At 43.6% G+C, this 19683-nt stretch overlaps 1 protein-coding gene across 1 annotated transcript; it reads left to right on the top strand.

Annotated features, from left to right (window-relative positions):
• Window positions 1-4440: 4440 nt before the first annotated feature.
• Window positions 4441-18197, top strand: lrit3a (info leucine-rich repeat, immunoglobulin-like and transmembrane domains 3a). The gene is made up of 4 exons (XM_046296618.1): window positions 4441-4724; window positions 6975-7441; window positions 16016-16321; window positions 16527-18197. The coding sequence occupies exons 1-4, from the start codon at window positions 4609-4611 to the stop codon at window positions 17561-17563; spliced, it is 1926 nt and encodes a 641-aa protein (XP_046152574.1). The 5' UTR covers window positions 4441-4608; the 3' UTR covers window positions 17564-18197.
• Window positions 18198-19683: the final 1486 nt, after the last annotated feature.

The raw sequence follows: 19683 nt of genomic DNA, 5'->3' as shown, positions 1-19683 counted from the left end.
TTGGGGTAAGTGTTAGGGTTACTGCAATAAGTACAGTGTAACATTCAGTAATTACAAACAGAAAATAGTGTGTACAGGTAACTGCCAAAATAAAAGAAACACTTGAGTAAATGAGGGATACTATCAGGAATCAAGGTAAGACCCAAGTGCAGACTGTGTGAAGTAACAATGTTTATTGTAATCCAGAGCAGAGGACAAGGTACAGGATGGCAGGAAGGCTCAGGGTCAGGTCAGGCAGAGGTCGGTAATCCAGAGATGGAGCAAAGGTACAGGACGACAGGCAGGGTCAGGCCGGCGGGTACAGGGTCAGAACAGGCAAAGGTCAAAACCAGAAGGATGAGAAAAAGAGAGGCTGGGAAAAGACAGGAGCTGACAGGACGAACGCTGGTAAGCTTGACAAACAAGACAAACTGGCAACAGACAAACAGAAAACACAGGTATAAGTACACTGGGTATAATGGCGAAGATGGGCGACGCCTGGAGGGCTGTGGAGACAAGCACAAAGACAAGTAAAACAGATCAGGGCGTGACAGGATACAAAGTCTATTGAAAGCATGGCTTCCAACTTGTGTGGTTCTTGAGTTAATTAAACAATTTATATCCCATCAGGCTTAGTGTCATGTATAAAATGTCCAGTTGCCCATTATTCTTGCCACCATGGCTAGAAGAAGAGATCTCAGTGACATTGAAAGAGGGGTCTCAAAGAAGAATGAGGGGGTTTAAAGTTTGTGTGTGTGTGTGTGTGTGTGTGTGTGTGTGTGTGTGTGTGTGTGTGTGTGTGTGTGTGTGTGTGTGTGTGTGTGTGTGTGTGTGTGTGTGTGTGTGTGTGTGTGTGTGTGTGTGTGTGTGTGTGTGTGTGTGTGTGTGTGTGTGTCAGTTACCAGATCTCAACCCAATTGAACGCTTATGGGAGATTCTGGAGCAGCGCCTGAGACAAAACACAACATGATGGAATTTCACAGGGACGAACGGTGTCGCATCCCCCCAATAGACTTCAAGCTCGAGACCCTGGGTCTCGACCCCGCCCTGTGCAACTGGGTACTGGACTTCCTGACGGGCCGCCCCCAGGTGGTGAGGGTAGGCAACAACATCTCCTCCCCGCTGAACCTCAACACGGGGGCCCCACAAGGGTGCGTTCTGAGCCCTCTCCTGTACTCCCTGTTCACCCACGACTGCGTGGCCATGCACGCCTCCAACTCAATCATCAAGTTTGCGGACGACACAACAGTGGTAGGCTTGATTACCAACAACGACGAGACGGCCTACAGGGAGGAGGTGAGGGCCCTCGGAGTGTGGTGTCAGGAAAATAACCTCACACTCAACGTCAACAAAACTAAGGAGATGATTGTGGACTTCAGGAAACAGCAGAGGGAACACCCCCCTATCCACATCGATGGAACAGTAGTGGAGAGGGTAGCAAGTTTTAAGTTCCTCGGCATACACATCACAGACAAACTGAATTGGTCCACTCACACTGACAGCGTCGTGAAGAAGGCGCAGCAGCGCCTCTTCAACCTCAGGAGGCTGAAGAAATTCGGCTTGTCACCAAAAGTACTCACAAACTTCTACAGATGCACAATCGAGAGCATCATGGCGGGCTGTATCACCGCCTGGTACGGCAACTGCTCCGCCCTCAACCGTAAGGCTCTCCAGAGGGTAGTGAGGTCTGCACAACGCATCACCGGGGGCAAACTACCTGCCCTCCAGAACACCTACACCACCCGATGTTACAGGAAGGCCATAAAGATCATCAAGGACATCAACCACCCGAACCACTGCCTGTTCACCCCGCTATCATCCAGAAGGTGAGGTCAGTACAGGTGCATCAAAGCTGGGACCGAGAGACTGAAAAACAGCTTCTATCTCAAGGCCATCAGACTGTTAAACAGCCACCACTAACATTGAGTGGCTGCTGCCAACACACTGTCATTGACACTGACCCAACTCCAGCCACTTTAATAATGGGAATTGATGGGAAATTATGTAAATATATCACTAGCCACTTTAAACAATGCTACCTTATATAATGTTACTTACCCTACATTATTCATCTCATATGCATATGTATATACTGTACTCTACATCATCGACTGCATCCTTATGTAATACATGTATCACTAGCCACTTTAACTATGCCACTTTGTTTACTTTGTCTACATACTCATCTCATATGTATATACTGTACTCGATACCATCTACTGTATGCTGCTCTGTACCATCACTCATTCATATATCCTTATGTACATATTCCTTATCCCCTTACACTGTGTATAAGACAGTAGTTTTGGAATTGTTAGTTAGATTACTTGTTGGTTATCACTGCATTGTCGGAACTAGAAGCACAAGCATTTCGCTACACTCGCATTAACATCTGCTAACCATGTGTATGTGACAAATAAAATTTGATTTGATTTGATTTAGATACATGTATTTACCTGTATATATATTTATATATATATATATATATATATATATATATATATAGATATAGAGATATATATAGAGAGAGAGAGAGAGAGAGAGAGAGAGAGAGAGAGAGAGAGAGAGTATGTATGTATGTATGTATGTATGTATGTATGTATGTATGTATGTATGTATGTATGTATGTATGTATGTATGTATGTATGTATGTATGTATGTATGTATGTATGTATGTATGTATGTATGTATGTATGTATGTATGTATGTATGTATGTATGTATGTATGTATGTATGTATGTATCACTGCATTGTCGGAACTAGAAGCACAAGCATTTCGCTACACTCGCATTAACATCTGCTAACCATGTGTATGTGACAAATAAAATTTGATTTGATTTGATTTAGATACATGTATTTACCTGTATATATATTTATTTATATATATATATATATATATAAATATAGAGAGAGAGATATATATATATATATATAGAGAGAGAGAGAGAGAGAGAGAGAGAGAGAGAGAGAGAGAGAGAGAGAGAGTATGATGTATGTAGTATGTATGTATGTATGTATGTATGTATGTATGTATGTATGTATGTATGTATGTATGTATGTATGTATGTATGTATGTATGTATGTATGTATGTATGTATGTATGTATGTATGTATGTATGTATGTATGTATGTATGTATGTATGTATGTATGTATGTATGTATGTATGTATGTATGTATGTATGTATGTATGTATGTATGTATTGCCCACACGGGCAAAAGTACTCCACTTTATCTCAACTCAACCAATGGCCATTCTAGCACCAGATGTCCCTCTTTCACTCAACCAAGCTAAGACCAGCAGCAGTCTGTTACTGACCCACTCAAGGGTAAATATACAAAAATCAATAATAATGAAATGAATGACTCCCATTTTTTACGAGTATAATGGGTAATTAATCCATCATTGCTAGAAAGATGTGTATTCTGGTGTTCTCCATACAATAATATGTGTGAAGTAACCATTTCCACACCTTTTAGATTAAAATCGCCTGTCCTCGGTTGCAACACTACCGAGTTCCAAACTGCTTCTAGAGGCAATGTCATCACTGTTCATCAGGAGTTTCATGAAATGGGTTTCCATTGGCAAGCAGCCGCACCCAAGCCTAATATCACCAGGCGCAATACAAGGCATCGAGTGGAGTGGTGTAAAGCTCACCGCCATTTGACTCCGCAGCAGTGGAATCGTGTTCCCTGGAGTGATGAATCACGCTTCACCATCTGGTAGTCCGACTGATGAATTTGGGTTCGGTGGATGCCAGGAGAACGTTACCTGTGCCAATGCATAGTGCCAACTGTAAAGTTTGGTGGAGGAGGAATAATGATGTGGGGCTGCTATTTATGGTTCAGGCTAGGCCTCTGCGTTCCAGTGAAGGGAAATCTTAACGCGACAGCATACAATGCCATTCCCACGCCACCCCGGTCACCCCCAACCCCTCCACTCCGGTCCCCTCCATGAGGAGATAAATCACGCCCCAGACTACAGCTTGCACCCTTGGGTCACTCGGAGATCCCTCATGCAACTCTTAGGAAAAGGCCCAGCCCAGTGTCAGCAAGGGTAGGGCTAGTGCCATAACAGTAAAAGTTAGAAGAGCGGTAAGGGAGGAGAAAACAGTGGTGGGGGTGTGTGTGTGGGAGGGAGGTCTGGGCTAGGTAGACTGGGTTGATGAAGGCTGTGGATGTGTTAAGGGGGGTTAGGGCTGGCTGGACTGGGGTGATGAAGGGGGGTTAGGGATTGGTAGTCTGTGGTGATGAAGGCTGTGGGTGTGTGAGGGTATCCAGGGGATCGGGTAAGGGGAAACCTCCCCGCTAAGTGTGCTAGACGATTAGTGTTTGTGTCCCCGAGGCTGATTTCTATCCTCCCTGTCCTGGCTTGCGTGACCTAGTCAGCCCTGTGAAATCCTCCACTAATCTGGCCTTACTGTCCTCCCCTCCCCCTTCTCCCATCCTAACGATGGGTCACCTGTAAGCACTTCTTATGCATGCGGGACTTTGGGACTATTCATATTCCTTCCTCTCTACAAAAGACAAGAAGTATTTTTTTCAACCTTTCTACCTGAATTCAGATGTCTTTTCCTCTCCTCTTTCTCCTGACCTTGTGGTGTGATCGTGTTTGGTTGATTTGGTGAACCATGCATCTTCTTCTCTACGCCCATGTCTTCCTGTGCTGCTTCAGTGTTGCCCATTCCTTCTGTCCTTCCCAGTGTACATGTGTTTACCATGGACGGAGTGATGGAACAGGGACCAGGTATTTACCATGTTTCTTATAGGAGTTTGTATTTACATATTTTATTATAGTTGAATGTGGACCATTTTCCACAGATATAGAGTATCACTATCTTTTTTAAATGATCCATGTATTTTGTATTAGTATTATAACCTCCTGTCCCTCTTAGTATTATAACCCCCTGTCCCTCTTAGTATTATAACCTCCTGTCCCTCTTAGTATTATAACCTCCTGTCCCTCTTAGTATTATAACCCCCTGTCCCTCTTAGTATTATAACCCCCTGTCCCTCTTAGTATTATAACCCCCTGTCCCTCTTAGTATTATAACCCCCTGTCCCTCTTAGTATTATAACCCCTGTCCCTCTTAGTATTATAACCTCCTGTCCCTCTTAGTATTATAACCTCCTGTCCCTCTTAGTATTATAATTATATTACCCCCTGTCCCTCTTAGTATTATAACCCCTGTCCCTCTTAGTATTATAACCTCCTGTCCCTCTTGTCCCTCTTAGTATTATAACCTCCTGTCCCTCTTAGTATTATAACCTCCCCTCTTAGTATTATAACCCCCTGTCCCTCTTTATTATAACCCCTGTCCTCTTAGTATTATAACCCCTGTCCCTCTTAGTATTATAACCTCCTGTCCCTCTTAGTATTATAACCCCTGTCCCTCTTAGTATTATAACCCCTGTCCCTCTTAGTATTATAACCCCTGTCCCTCTTAGTATTATAACCCCTGTCCTCTTAGTCCCTCTTAGTATTATAACCCCTGTCCCTCTTAGTATTATAACCTCCTGTCCCTCTTATATTATAACCCCTGTCCCTCTTAGTATTATAACCCCTGTCCCTCTTAGTATTATAACCCCTGTCCCTCTTAGTATAACCCCCTGTCCCTCTTAGTATTATAACCCCCTGTCCCTCTTAGTATTATAACCCCCTGTCCCTCTTAGTATTATAACCCCTGTCCCTCTTAGTATTATAACCCCCTCTTAGTATTATAACCCCCTGTCCCTCCCCTGTCCCTCTTAATATTATAACCCCCTGTCCTTCTTAGTATTATAACCCCCTGTCCCTCTTAGTATTATAACCCTCTGTCCTTCTTAGTATTATAACCCCATGTCCCTCTTAGTATTATTGTTATGGTTTTCTTCCATCGAAAGAGAGTCGGACCAAAATGCAGCGTGGTTAATACGATACATGTTTAATGACGAATAAACACGACAATACAAAAACAAAAAAAGGGACCGTGAAAACCTATACAGCCTATCTGGTGACAACTAACACAAAGACAGGAACAATCACCCACGAATTACTCAAAGAATATGGCTGCCTAAATATGGTTCCCAATCAGAGACAATGAAAATCACCTGACTCTGATTGAGAACCGCCTCAGGCAGCCATAGACTATGCTAGACACCCCACAAAACCCCAAGACAAAAACGCACCACAATAACCCATGTCACACCCTGGCCTGACCAAATAAATGAAGACAAACATAATATATTTCTTCCAGGGCGTGACAGAACCCCCCCCCCCACACACACTCCCGGACGCACATCAAAACAATAGGGAGGGTCCGGGTGGGCGGCTGTCCATGGTGGTGGCTCCGGCGCGGGACCCCACTCTATCAATGTCTTAGTCCCTCTTCCTCGCGTCCAAGGATAGTCCACCCTCGCCGCCGACCATGGCCTAGTAGTCCTCACCCTGAAGCCCACTGGACTGAGGGGCAGCTCGGGACTGGGGGGCAGCTCGGGACTGCCTGCCCGGTTCTCTTTAGCCCCCCGGTAAGCACAGGAAGTTTCCGTAGGTCTCCTACCTGGCGTAGCCATACTCCCTGTGAGCCCCCCTCCCCAATACATTTTTGGGGCTGACTATCCCATGTTTAGGATGACTGCATCTCAAGAGTTGGGAACAGAGTATGGAGTCGTGAAAAATAATCATAGAACAACTTTTCTAAAGTATGTAAGACATGAATTGTGGAAATGGAAACACAAAGTGCAGAGCTCTTCAATCATGGTCCGTTTTCTAGGCTTTTGTCCCAGCCCAGCATTAACGCACATGACTCAAGCTATTAAGGGCTAGATGATCAGATGAATCAGGTGGTTTAGAAGGCTACTGGGCCGGAACAACACCCTGTGGTTCTGGACTGGATAGGTGAAAGCTATGTAATGGAACTCTAGCTTTGACCTATCCAGAAGAGTGATAACTCCATGAAAGGGAGAAGGACATTTTTTAATATATTTAAACTGAGCCAATGTATTCTGTTCCTCTCAGATCTGTGCTGTGTGATGACCCAGACATGTCCGACATCCCCGTAAATGTCCCTGTGGATACGGTCAAACTGCGGGTAGAGAAGACAGGCGTGAGGCGCATCCCCACCGAGGCCTTCTACTACCTGAACGACCTGCGCTACCTGTGGATCACCTACAACTCTATCTCCTCTGTGGATGCTGCCGCCTTCTACAACCTTAAGGTCCTCCACGAACTGCGGCTGGACGGGAATCTGATCTCCACCTTCCCCTGGGAGTCCCTAAAGGAGATGCCTAGTCTGAGGACGCTGGATCTTCACAACAACCGCTTAACCAGCGTGGCCATGGAGGCTATCCCGTACCTAGTCAACATCACCTACCTGGATATCTCCAGCAACAAGTTGACCACTCTGTCTTCGGACCTCGTGGATATCTGGTCGCCATTCAATGGAAAGCCCGTCTCCTCCAGCCTGTCCCAGAAAGTGGTGCTCGGTAAGAGAACTGATAATGAAGTGTGAGTGGGTTATGTGGGGCTGAGGGTTGAAGGTTAGGACTTTGGGCAGGGGTGCACAACCTTTCACCCTCAAGAGCTACAGATGTAGGATCTTATTTTGATCACCCCGATGCTTATTTGATCACCCTGCATTGCAGCATTCCTGCAATGCAAACTTGTAGTGTATTTGAGTTTAAAAAAGGGTTCTGAAGTTTGTAATTTTCCATTAGAAATCTCTGACAAGATTTTTCTTTACAAAAAAAATGATTTACTCGTACAAAATGTCCATTAATAATAATTCACATTACATTTCCTGTTGCTGCAGAATTATTTTCCTGCTGTAGCAAATTGGCTCAAATTAAGATCCTACATCGGTACTGGTTTTGCAGGCTTTTGCCCTGACTACAACACGTGCTTCTACTGATCAGCTACTCTTCAGGAGGACACACCTGAGATTAGCTGACCCACGTGTTAGAGCAGGTCTGGAGCAAAACCCTGAACTCCCAGTGGCTCTCCAGGAGGTGGGTTGGCCACCCCTGCTCTAAAGCAGTGTTTGGTGATAACAGAACATGGCACTGGTCTGCCTCGGAGTTTTGGGTTGTTACGTAGCCGTAAAGGGCGTTTTCTGACGAACATTAGGAAGTTGTACATACATGATAATCCATGGCAATTGTTATGACAACACCTCAACGTGATGTCACTTTTTGTCTGGCACCTGGACTGTAACGCAATGTGTTTACTTAGTGACGGTTACATTTAACGCAAAGGCATATTTCCATCTTCACATTGAGGTTCCAAAACATATTTGGGCTGCTCTTTGTTTGGAAAATCTAGCTATAGATGCTCAGCAAACTATCAATAGACTATCACCTACACATCCACAACGCTTGGACGTCTATGTGCTGTAGCTGCAGGTTAGCAGGGCAACCTATTTTAGATCCACCTCATAAGCAGCAGGGAGTTAAAGTTATCATGCAATGATAGTCCCTTTCTAAACTTTGGCTTTGACAAATCTAATTAGTTATCTTTCCATGCTTTGATTTGTACAAACATGCCATGTATTTTGGGCTTCACACTGAATCTCACAGAATGTGGGAAGGTGTAAGCAGGCCCTCAGATGTACCCAGGTTTTCATTTGCATGCCAGATGCTGAGTAGAACGCTGATGTACAAACCGACATATACAGTACATTGTAGAGAGCATTCGGATACAAGACAAACAAATAAATACATCAATAAATAAACCAGGACTTGATAAGGGGCATTCCTAAAACAAATCACAGGTACAGTGTTCTTTATGAATGAAGTATAGAATTGATTATAAGTGACGATTGTCCATCTTTAAGAAAATACTCTCTCTTTCACTCTGTCTGAGAACTAGCTTGAGGAGTGAGATAATGTTCATGGGATGTTAAGGACCAGCTAGCTTATCCATGCTGAAAAAGCTTGTTCTATTCACTGGCGTACTAGAAGGAGAAACAAGATCAGCTTATCCCTAAGGAAGGCACATAACATCCCATGTACAGAATATAAACTCTTCCCGTACCATCACATGATATAATTAAACTAAAAGGCATGGGGGGTGGTGGGGGGGGTATATGGCCAATATACCATGGCTATCGGCTGTTGTTATGGATACAGCCCTTAGCCGTGGTATATTGGCCATACATCACAAACCCCCCCAAGGTGCCTTTTTGCTATTATAAACTGGAGGTTCTGTCAGCCAATCAGCATTCAATCTGCCAGTTCAAACAATAACAAAGTGTACACCCCGCCACGGTTTTGGTAAAAGCTGAGGAATGGGGCTGGAGAAATGTCAACACTCTCAAATTCATAGACAGAGCTATGGATGGAATGACTGACCATCCATGATGTCACAATATAGATTTAGGAAAAGGGGAAAAGGAAACAGCACACTGTTCTTGATAGTATCACTGATCTTTAATAAGTTTATGTATCGGCCTCAAGGCCTTCGTTAGAGCTTTTGTGAATTTTTACAAATTTGCACCATTATGTAGACCTGGCCCCACCCACATCCATTCTACACATTTTTTAAAAATGTTTTTTATTTCACCTTTATTTAACCAGGTAGGCTAGTTGAGAACAAGTTCTCATTTGTAACTGTGACCTGGCCAAGATAAAGCATAGCATTGTGAACAGACAACACAGAGTTACACACGGAGTAAACAATTAACAAGTCAATATCACAGTAGAAAAAAGTGGGAGTCTATATACAATGTGTGCAAAAGGCATGAGGTAGGCGAATAATTACAATTTTGCAGATTAGCACTGGAGTGATAAATGATCAGATGGTCATGTACAGGTAGAGATATTGGTGTGCAAAAGAGCAGAAAAGTAAATAAATAAAAACAGTATAAAAACAGTATGGGAATGAGGTAGGTGAAAATGGGTGGGCTATTTACCAATAGACTATGTACAGCTGCAGCAATCGGTTAGCTGCTCAGATAGCTGATGTTTGAAGTTGGTGAGGGAGATAAAAGTCTCCAACTTCAGTGATTTTTGCAGTTCGTTCCAGTCACAGGCAGCAGAGTACTGGAACGAAAGGCGGCCAAATGAGGTGTTGGCTTTAGGGATGATCAGTGAGATAAAACTGCTGGAGCGCGTGCTACGGATGGGTGTTGCCATCGTGACCAGTGAACTGAGATAAGGCGGAGCTTTACCTAGCATGGACTTGTAGATGACCTGGAGCCAGTGGGTCTGGCGACGAATATGTAGCGAGGGCCAGCCGACTAGAGCGTACAAGTCGCAGTGGTGGGTGGTATAAGGTGCTTTAGTGACAAAACGGATGGCACTGTGATAGACTGCATCCAGTTTGCTGAGTAGAGTGTTGGAAGCCATTTTGTAGATGACATCGCCGAAGTCGAGGATCGGTAGGATAGTCAGTTTTACTAGGGTAAGCTTGGCGGCGTGAGTGAAGGAGGCTTTGTTGCGGAATAGAAAGCCGACTCTTGATTTGATTTTCGATTGGAGATGTTTGATATGAGTCTGGAAGGAGAGTTTGCAGTCTAGCCAGACACCTAGGTACTTATAGATGTCCACATATTCAAGGTCGGAACCATCCAGGGTGGTGATGCTAGTCGGGCATGCGGGTGCAGGCAGCGATCGGTTGTAAAGCATGCATTTGGTTTTACTAGCATTTAAGAGCAGTTGGAGGCCACGGAAGGAGTGTTGTATGGCATTGAAGCTCGTTTGGAGGTTAGATAGCACAGTGTCCAATGACGGGCCGAAAGTATATAGAATGGTGTCGTCTGCGTAGAGGTGGATCAGGGAATCGCCCGCAGCAAGAGCAACATCATTGATATATACAGAGAAAAGAGTCTGCCCGAGAATTGAACCCTGTGGCACCCCCATAGAGACTGCCAGAGGACCGGACAGCATGCCCTTCGATTTGACATACTGAACTCTGTCTGCAAAGTAATTGGTGAACCAGGCAAGGCAGTCATCCGAAAAACCGAGGCTACTGAGTCTGCCGATAAGAATATGGTGATTGACAGAGTCGAAGGCCTTGGCAAGGTCGATGAAGACGGCTGCACAGTACTGTCTTTTATCGATGGCGGTTATGATATCGTTTAGTACCTTGAGTGTGGCTGAGCACCCGTGACCGGCTCGGAAACCAGATTGCACAGCGGAGAAGGTACGGTGGGATTCGAGATGGTCAGTGACCTGTTTGTTGACTTGGCTTTCGAAGACCTTAGATAGGCAGGGCAGGATGGATATAGGTCTGTAACAGTTTGGGTCCAGGGTGTCTCCCCCTTTGAAGAGGGGGATGACTGCGGCAGCTTTCCAATCCTTGGGGATCTCAGACGATATGAAAGAGAGGTTGAACAGGCTGGTAATAGGGGTTGCGACAATGGCGGCGGATAGTTTCAGAAATAGAGGGTCCAGATTGTCAAGCCCAACTGATTTGTACGGGTCCAGGTTTTGCAGCTCTTTCAGAACATCTGCTATCTGGATTTGGGTAAAGGAGATCCTGGAGAGGCTTGGGCGAGGAGCTGCGGGGGGGGGCGGAGCTGTTGGCCAATGTTGGAGTAGCCAGGCGGAAGGCATGGCCAGCCATTGAGAAATGCTTATTGAAGTTTTCGATAATCATGGATTTATTGGTGGTGACCGTGTTACCTAGCCTCAGTGCAGTGGGCAGCTGGGAGGAGGTGCTCTTGTTCTCCATGGACTTCACAGTGTCCCATAACTTTTTGGAGTTGGAGCTACAGGATGCAAACTTCTGCCTGAAGTAGCTGGCCTTAGCTTTCCTGACTGACTGCGTGTATTGGTTCCTGACTTCCCTGAACAGTTGCATATCGCGGGGACTATTCGATGCTATTGCAGTCCGCCACATGATGTTTTTGTGCTGGTCGAGGGCAGTCAGATCTGGAGTGAACCAAGGGCTGTATCTGTTCTTGGTTCTGCATTTTTTGAACGGAGCATGCTTATCTAAAATGGTGAGGAAGTTACTTTTAAAGAATGACCAGGCATCCTCAACTGACGGGATGAGGTCAATGTCCTTCCAGGATACCCGGGCCAGGTCGTTTAGAAAGGCCTGCTCACAGAAGTGTTTTAGGGAGCGTTTGACAGTGATGAGGGGTGGTCATTTGACTGCGGCTCCGTGGCGGATACAGGCAATGAGGCAGTGATCGCTGAGATCCTGGTTGAAGACAGCGGAGGTGTATTTGGAGGTAAGCCCAGGCACTGGGTGATGATGAGAGAGGTTGTATCTCTGGACATGCTGGTTGTAATGGGTGAGGTCACCGCATGTGTGGAAGGTGGGACAAAGGAGGTAACAGGGGTATGAAGAGTGGAACTCGGGGCTCCATTGTGAACTAAAACAATGATCACTAACCTGAACAACAGTATACAAGGCAAATTGACATTTGAGAGAGACATACAGCGAGGCATACAGTAATCACAGGTGTTGAATTGGGAAAGCTAGCTAAAACAGTAGGTGAGACAGCAACAGCTAGTCAGCTAGCACAACAAACAGCAGGTAAAATGGCGTTGACTAGGCAACGGGGCCGACAGATAAAACAAACAAGCAGAATGGAGTACCGTGATTAATGGACAGTCCAGCGTGCATCAGCTATGTAGCCAAGAGATCAGTGTCCAGGGGGCAGTGGTGGATGGGCAGGGAAGCTGAACTGGCGAGTGTTATCCAGGTTAAAAAAAACTAACAGTGACTAAATAGCTTATAGCTAGTTAGCTGGTTAGCGTCTGGAGGTTCTTGAGTGTGTTCTAAAAAATTAAAAATAATAGCGATTCCGTATCACAATGGGTGAGGCAGGTTTCCGGAAGGTATAAACAATTTAAAAATCAAAAAGAGATAGAAAGTAAATATGGGTCCAGAGAGTGTTTGGGACGTGGCGATTCAGACGGTTAGCAGGCCTGTGCTAACAAGCTAACAGTTCGTAGGCCCGGGCTAGACAGGGTAGCAGGGGTGTGCTACAGGTGCTCTGGCTGGGCTAGCTTCAAGCTAAGTGGGTGGAAACGCTAGCCAGGGGTAATCATCCGGGGTTGCAGTTTAGCTAGATAGCTAGTTGTGAAGATCCAGCTGAAAAATGTTCCGTTTGCGGTGGGAATCCGGGGATGAAAAATAAATAGGTCCGTTATGCTCTGGTTAGAGTCGTGTTGTTCGAACTGGCGAGAGCTTTCCGGGCTAAAGGTTAGCTGATGACCGGTTAGCTGAAGACCGCTAGCATAGCTGGTGGATTAGCTGGCTAGCTTCAGTTGAGGGGTTTCGGTTCCGAAGTAAATATAAATACTTTAGGAAAAATAGCTACATTGGGTGAGGCGGGTTGCAGGAGAGTATTTGGAAGCTTAGATTTAGCTAAATGTTTTTAAAGAGGTATGCGAAGAAAAATATGTTTAAAAAAAACGAAAAAGACGCGATATATACAGGGGACATGACGACAGGACGACTTACTGCTACGCCATCTTGGAAAACATCGAAAGGGGTTGGAGGCGAAGGAAAAACAAACAAGTGCTACCAAATATAACAACATGCATTTCATAAATATTACAAAAGTATATAAATAAGATGTATGAAACACATCTGTAAAACCACCATGAGGACATAGCAAGTTTTCATTAGTCATTGGGTACACCGTACGAACAACAGAGTAATCTTAAATAGGCACATAATTCATGTTCAAATTCAAAACATAACATACATAGGCATTTCATCATTAAGTCCTTTAGGAAATAATGTCTGGAGGGTGAAAATTCAAAAACATTCTCTTTTACTCAGAGTATTATTTTAATATCTCCTCCCCTGTCTGATATCTTAACTTTCTCTATGCCACAAAATCTAAAGGTAGAAATGTCATGCTTCAGGTCATTGAAATGCACTGCGACTGGATAATCCCTGTTGTTTCTCCTGATTGAACTTGTATGTTCACTAATTCTCTGTTTGAGAGAACGAGAGGTTTTACTGACATAGCAGAGCCCACATGGACATAGCAGAGCCCACATGGACATAGCAGAGCCCACATGGACATAGCAGAGCCCACATGGACATAGCAGAGCCCACATGGACATAGCAGAGCCCACATGGACATAGCAGAGCCCAAATGGACATAGCAGAGCCCACATTGACATAGCAGAGCCCACATGGACATAGCAGAGCCCACATGGACATAGCAGAGCCCACATGACACAATATAGTTTTAACCATGTTGAGGCAATACAGTGTATGTTTAAAATTAAAGTGTTTACAAACAATTGAGCAAAAAAAGTTTATATTTGGGGTTTTTATGGGGTAAGACAATTGAACTAAGCTCATGTAGTATTTATAAGTAAAATTCTTCAAGAATCAATGGTATACTGTACATCGTTCATTCAGAAGTGCAAAATTTTGTAACAACTACAAATTGCTCCTTTTGTACAACACTTTTGTATTCTGGGAAGAAAGTCAACACCATGTTTAGAGTTTGCGTTTGGGTTGTCCCCAGTTAAGTACAACTAATCTGGTTAAGCATAAGGGGTTTCCACAATACACATGCACTTCCACATGCGTGTGTGTGTGTGACTGTGTGAGTGTGTGTGTATGTATGTGAGTGAGTGAGTGAGTGAGTGAGTGAGTGAGTGAGTGAGTGAGTGAGTGAGTGAGTGAGAGAGAGAGCGAGAGAGAGAGAGCGAGAGAGAGAGAGCAATTGTATATGTGTTTGAGTGTGTGTTTGTACAGTAGCTGTGTTTCCGTTAGCTTGTGTGTCTGTGTGTGTGTTCTGGGAAAGCGTCTCTACCCTCCTTTCCCACACATGTAACATGCTAGTAACTTAATGTCATTTGTAAGAGATGATATGACTCCAAATTTGACATGCCTGACCCTCGGTCTGGGAAATCCCATTTTTAGGGTAATAGAAGGATGGCTCAGTTGTAACGACTGTATTCATACCTAGATTTTTTTTTCAAACTAGGCAAGTCAGTTAAGAACAAATTCTTATTTGCAATGATGGCCTACTGGTTTTAAATGTACTCAAGTAAATGCTATACATCAAATTTCTTATATTAAGCAAACCAGATGGCAGGATTTTATTTTTTTATTTTTTTATTTACGGACAGCCAGGGGCACACTCCAACACTCAGATATAATTTACAAATGCAGTATTTGCATTTAGTGAGTCTGCCAGATCAGAGGCAGTAGGGATGACAACGCATTATATTGATATGTGCATGAATTGGACCATTTTTCTGTTTGCCTGAGAATTTGAAATGTAGCGAGTACTTTTGGGTGTCAGAGAAAATGTATGGGAGTAATAAGTACTTTACATCTTTAGGAATGTAGTGGAGTAAAAGTAAAAGTTGTCAAAAATATAAATAGTAAAGTCAAGTACAGATACCCTAATACTACTTAAGTAGTACTTTAAAGTATTTGTATTTAAGTACTTTACACCACTGTTTATTCATCTTTACTCCCACATTTGTCAACGTCAGCAACCTAGTTATTCACACATTTACAAACAACTATCAAAGTGATTAATAATGATTCATAAAATAATTTATGACATGTTAAATATAGGTCCTTATAAACCATGTATTAACCATTTACCAGTCTTTGCGTGGCCTAATGTGTGTTCTATTTATACTTTATAAATACTTTATACATTTTGACCAGTAGAATTTCTCACAAAAAGACAGACATGCCATTGGTTGTTTAGCAACAAAACCGATGCGTGTGCAACTATAGGGAAAAACAGACACCCTTTTTTTTGCCATGCGAAAAGCCTTAACTAATGATTGTTTATATGGGACAATATTAAACATCTTATGAATGGAGTAATGATTAGTAAATTATGAATAAACTTTTTACCAATCAATTATAAAATATTTGTTACATGGAGTTGTAATAAAGTGTTACCATTTGTATAATTTGTGTATCAGCTAGGAGAGACTGGAATCCACTCTTTGAGTTTGTTTACATTCGCAGCCACATTACTATTAGCATTGATAATTGTTAGCATGTTCCTCATCTCTGAAGCACTGCATGTTCCTAACCTTTTTACAAATATTCATGTACATTTTATTTACCATAACTATCTCAAACATTTCCTCTCTTGTCCCCTCCAGGTCTTCAGGACAACCCGTGGATTTGCGACTGCAGGATCTCCAAGCTGATCGAGCTCTCCAAAATGTCTGACACATCAGTGGTACTAATGGATCAGTTCCTGTCTTGCAGTGGGCCTGAGAACCTGGCCGGGGTTATGTTCCAAAGGGCGGAGCTGGACCAATGTCTCAAGCCGTCTGTCATGATGTCAGCCACCAAGATTACAGCCTCGTTGGGCAGCAATGTGCTTCTGCGCTGTGATGCCACGGGTTACCCCACACCTACCCTAATCTGGACCACTTCAGATGGCTCACCTGTCAACAACACAGGTATCAACAGTGAGACATTTTATTTTAAGAAAAGGAATATAGTGTCTTATTCAACATGGTTATCAAAAATAGTTTTAGATTATTTCGAAATTGATTTGATAGGATTTGCTTTTACTCTACAGTTGATCTTTGTGTTTCATTTAATTAAAGAATGTCTACATCTTGGCGATTACTAAGTCTTGGCATTTTCATGATCTACCTACAGTTGTCCAGGAGTCTCCGGGAGAAGGTGTCCGATGGTCAATCATCAGCCTAAATGGGATCTCGTACAAAGACGATGGGGAGTACAGCTGCAAGGCTAAGAACTTCGCCGGTAATGCAGAGGCTGCCATCAGCCTGTCTGTGGCAGGTTATGTCGCTACAACCATGCCCCCACAGAGGTCCAATGGAGAGACTGGAGGGAGTAGCCCATCCACAACATCCTCTGCTCCAGCAACTGACTTCTCCAACTCCCCTAGCACCCTGATTACCACCACCACCCCAGCCACGACCACACTGCCACCCGTTCCCACCAAGAAGAAACTCATGCCCAGCAATGTGCAGCAGAAAGCCCCACCCAAACCATCCAAGATCCAGCAAGGCAGCGACAGGATGCTGGCAGCGGATCAGAGCAAAAAGAAGGACGCTTCCAAGTCCGTCCAAGATCTCGAGATCGTGGAGGAAACGGCGGACAGCGCGGTTCTACTCTGGACGGCAGACGGTTTGCCGAGCGATGCCCCTCTCACCGTTGTGTACTCTACTTACGACGATGAGGATGACTCCAAACGGACAATGGATACTGATGCCGGGAGTGGCAAGGTCCTTCTTGAAGGCTTAACTTCTGGAATGAGGTACCAGGTTTGTCTGGTTGCCAAGGGAAGTGCGGCGGGGATAGACCCCTGCATCAACTTCTTCACCCTGGACATTGTTGAGGACGATGCCGAGAACCAGCTGCTGATGCTCATCAGCGGCATTGCCTGCGCCGTGGCTTTACCTGTCATCGGTTTGCTGGTCTACAAGATCCTCTCACTCTACTGCCAGGGCAGTGTGCCAGGTTTGGACGACGAGCTGTCTGAAGACACGTATTTGAAGTTTGAGACGCTGTCGATGAAGCAGAGGACCTTGAACGCTAATCCCAGTGAATTGTGGGCTCACAGGCAGACCGAGGAGTCCCAAGAGAGGATGCTCCTCTTCTCCAGGTCCAGCATTGACTCACAAATGACATACAGGAGTGACAGTTCCAGGTCAGAATTTCTGTGCTAGCACTAGATGAAGACTACATGGCATCACTGATTGCTGAAGCCTTCATGTCTTGTTTTTTTAATCACACTTTGAGATTTGGTTTGTCACAATACCAGTATCGCAACATTCAGAAGTATCGTGGTAAGAAAACAAAAACATGTTCTAAATGCTTTAGGAAAACAGCCCTAATACTGGAAACAGACAGCATCATGAGAACTCAATTTTATGATTGCTGTCTTTGCAGCTCAGCACTTATTCACATTTATTATCACATTTATTCTCAGTTTAATGCAATTTTCCATAATACCATAATGAAATCATCTGCCACAGTGTTCACTATGTCTTGCTTCTTTGTCACTATACACCACACCAGGTTTAAACAGACTAGACATTCATTGATCTCAATATGGTATAAATAGACATGCCGACTATCCAACAACACGTTGATTTAAACTGCTAGCAATGGTTCACTCAAAAGTCAAACCTTCAAGCTAATTGTTGCCTTACTTTACTAAAAAGCTTTCTCGAACCCTAGTATATTAGAATATTTGTCTTGCCCGACATACAACGCAACAGTTTCTGTGTAACGTATTGTTTTTACTTGTACATACAATGGTATTGTATTCTTCTTTTTAATAAAACAAATCTTTGTGTATTTCATGTCCACATATTTCATATAAGCATTTGGTATATATGGCAGTGTTGGTCAATGAGAAATACCCTTTACTGTGCTGTCATCGGCTCTCTGTACAACAACTCCACTATTGTCTATGAGGTGTGATATTTCCCAATGTGATCATCTCTGGTCTTAAGCCATGAGGAATAGGATTCTGTGCTTTTTCCTCACTTGAGCAACAGGTGTATTAGTGGTATAGATAGCGTTCAAACGTTTGGGGTCACTTAGAAATGTCCTTGTTTTCCATGAAAACATATATGCAAATATAGTCAATATGTTGACAAGGTTATAAATAATGATTTCTAATTAAAATAACAATTGTGTCCTTCAAAATTTTATTTGAATGAATCCTCCATTTGCAGTAATTACAGCCTCGCAGACCTTTGGCATTCTAGTTGTCAACTTGTTGAGGTAATCTGAAGAGATTTCACCTTTGCTTCCAGAAGCACCTCCCACAAGTTGGATTGGCTTGATGGGCACTTCTTACGTACCATACGGTCAAGCTGCTCCCACAACAGCTCAATAGGGTTGAGATCCGGTGACTGTGCTGGCCACTCCATTATAGACAGAATACCAGCTGACTGCTTCTTCTCTAAATAGTTCTTGCATAGTTTGGAGCTGTGCTTTGGATCATTGTCCTGTTGTAGGAGGAAATTGGCTTCAATTAAACACCGTCCACAGGGTATGACATGGCATTGCAAAATGAAGTGATAGCCTTCCTCCTTCAAGATCCCTTTTACCCTGTACAAATCTCCCACTTTACCACCACCAAAGCACCCTCAGACCATCACGTTGCCTCCGCCATGCTTGACAGATGGCGTCAAGCACTCTTCCAGCATCTTGTCATTTTTTTCTGCGTCTCACGATTGTTCTTCTTTCTGATCCGAACACCTCAAACTTAGATTCTTCTGTCCATAACATTCTTTTCAAATCTTCCTCTGTCCAGTGTCTGCGTCCTTTTGCCCATTTTAATCTTTTATTTTTATTGGCCAGTCTGAGATATAGCTTTTTCTTTGCAAGTCTGCCTAGAAGGCCAGCATCCCAGAGTCGCCTCTTCACTGTTGACGTTGAGACTGGTGTTTCTGGCCATTTTGAGCCTGTAATCGTACCCACAAATGCTGATGCTCCAGATACTCAACTAGTTTAAAGAAGGCCAGTTTTATTGCTTCTTTAATCAGGACAACAGTTTTCAGCTGTGCTAACGTAATTGCAAAAGGGTTTTTTAATGATCAATTAGCCTTTTAAAATGATAAACTTGGAATAGCTAACACAACATGCCATTAGAACACAGGGGTGATGTTTGCTGATCATTGGTCCCTATACACCTATGTAGATATTCCAATAGAAATCAGCTGTTTCCAGCTACAATAGTCATTGACAACATTATCAATGTCTACACTGTATTTGTGATCAATTTGATGTTATTTAAATGGACAAAAAATAGCTCTTCTTTAAGAATCAAGGA

This window comes from Oncorhynchus gorbuscha, linkage group LG13 (assembly GCF_021184085.1).
Source record: "Oncorhynchus gorbuscha isolate QuinsamMale2020 ecotype Even-year linkage group LG13, OgorEven_v1.0, whole genome shotgun sequence".
In the NCBI taxonomy this organism is placed as follows: Eukaryota; Metazoa; Chordata; class Actinopteri; order Salmoniformes; family Salmonidae; genus Oncorhynchus; species Oncorhynchus gorbuscha.
This window is presented reverse-complemented; position numbering and strand designations above follow the sequence as displayed.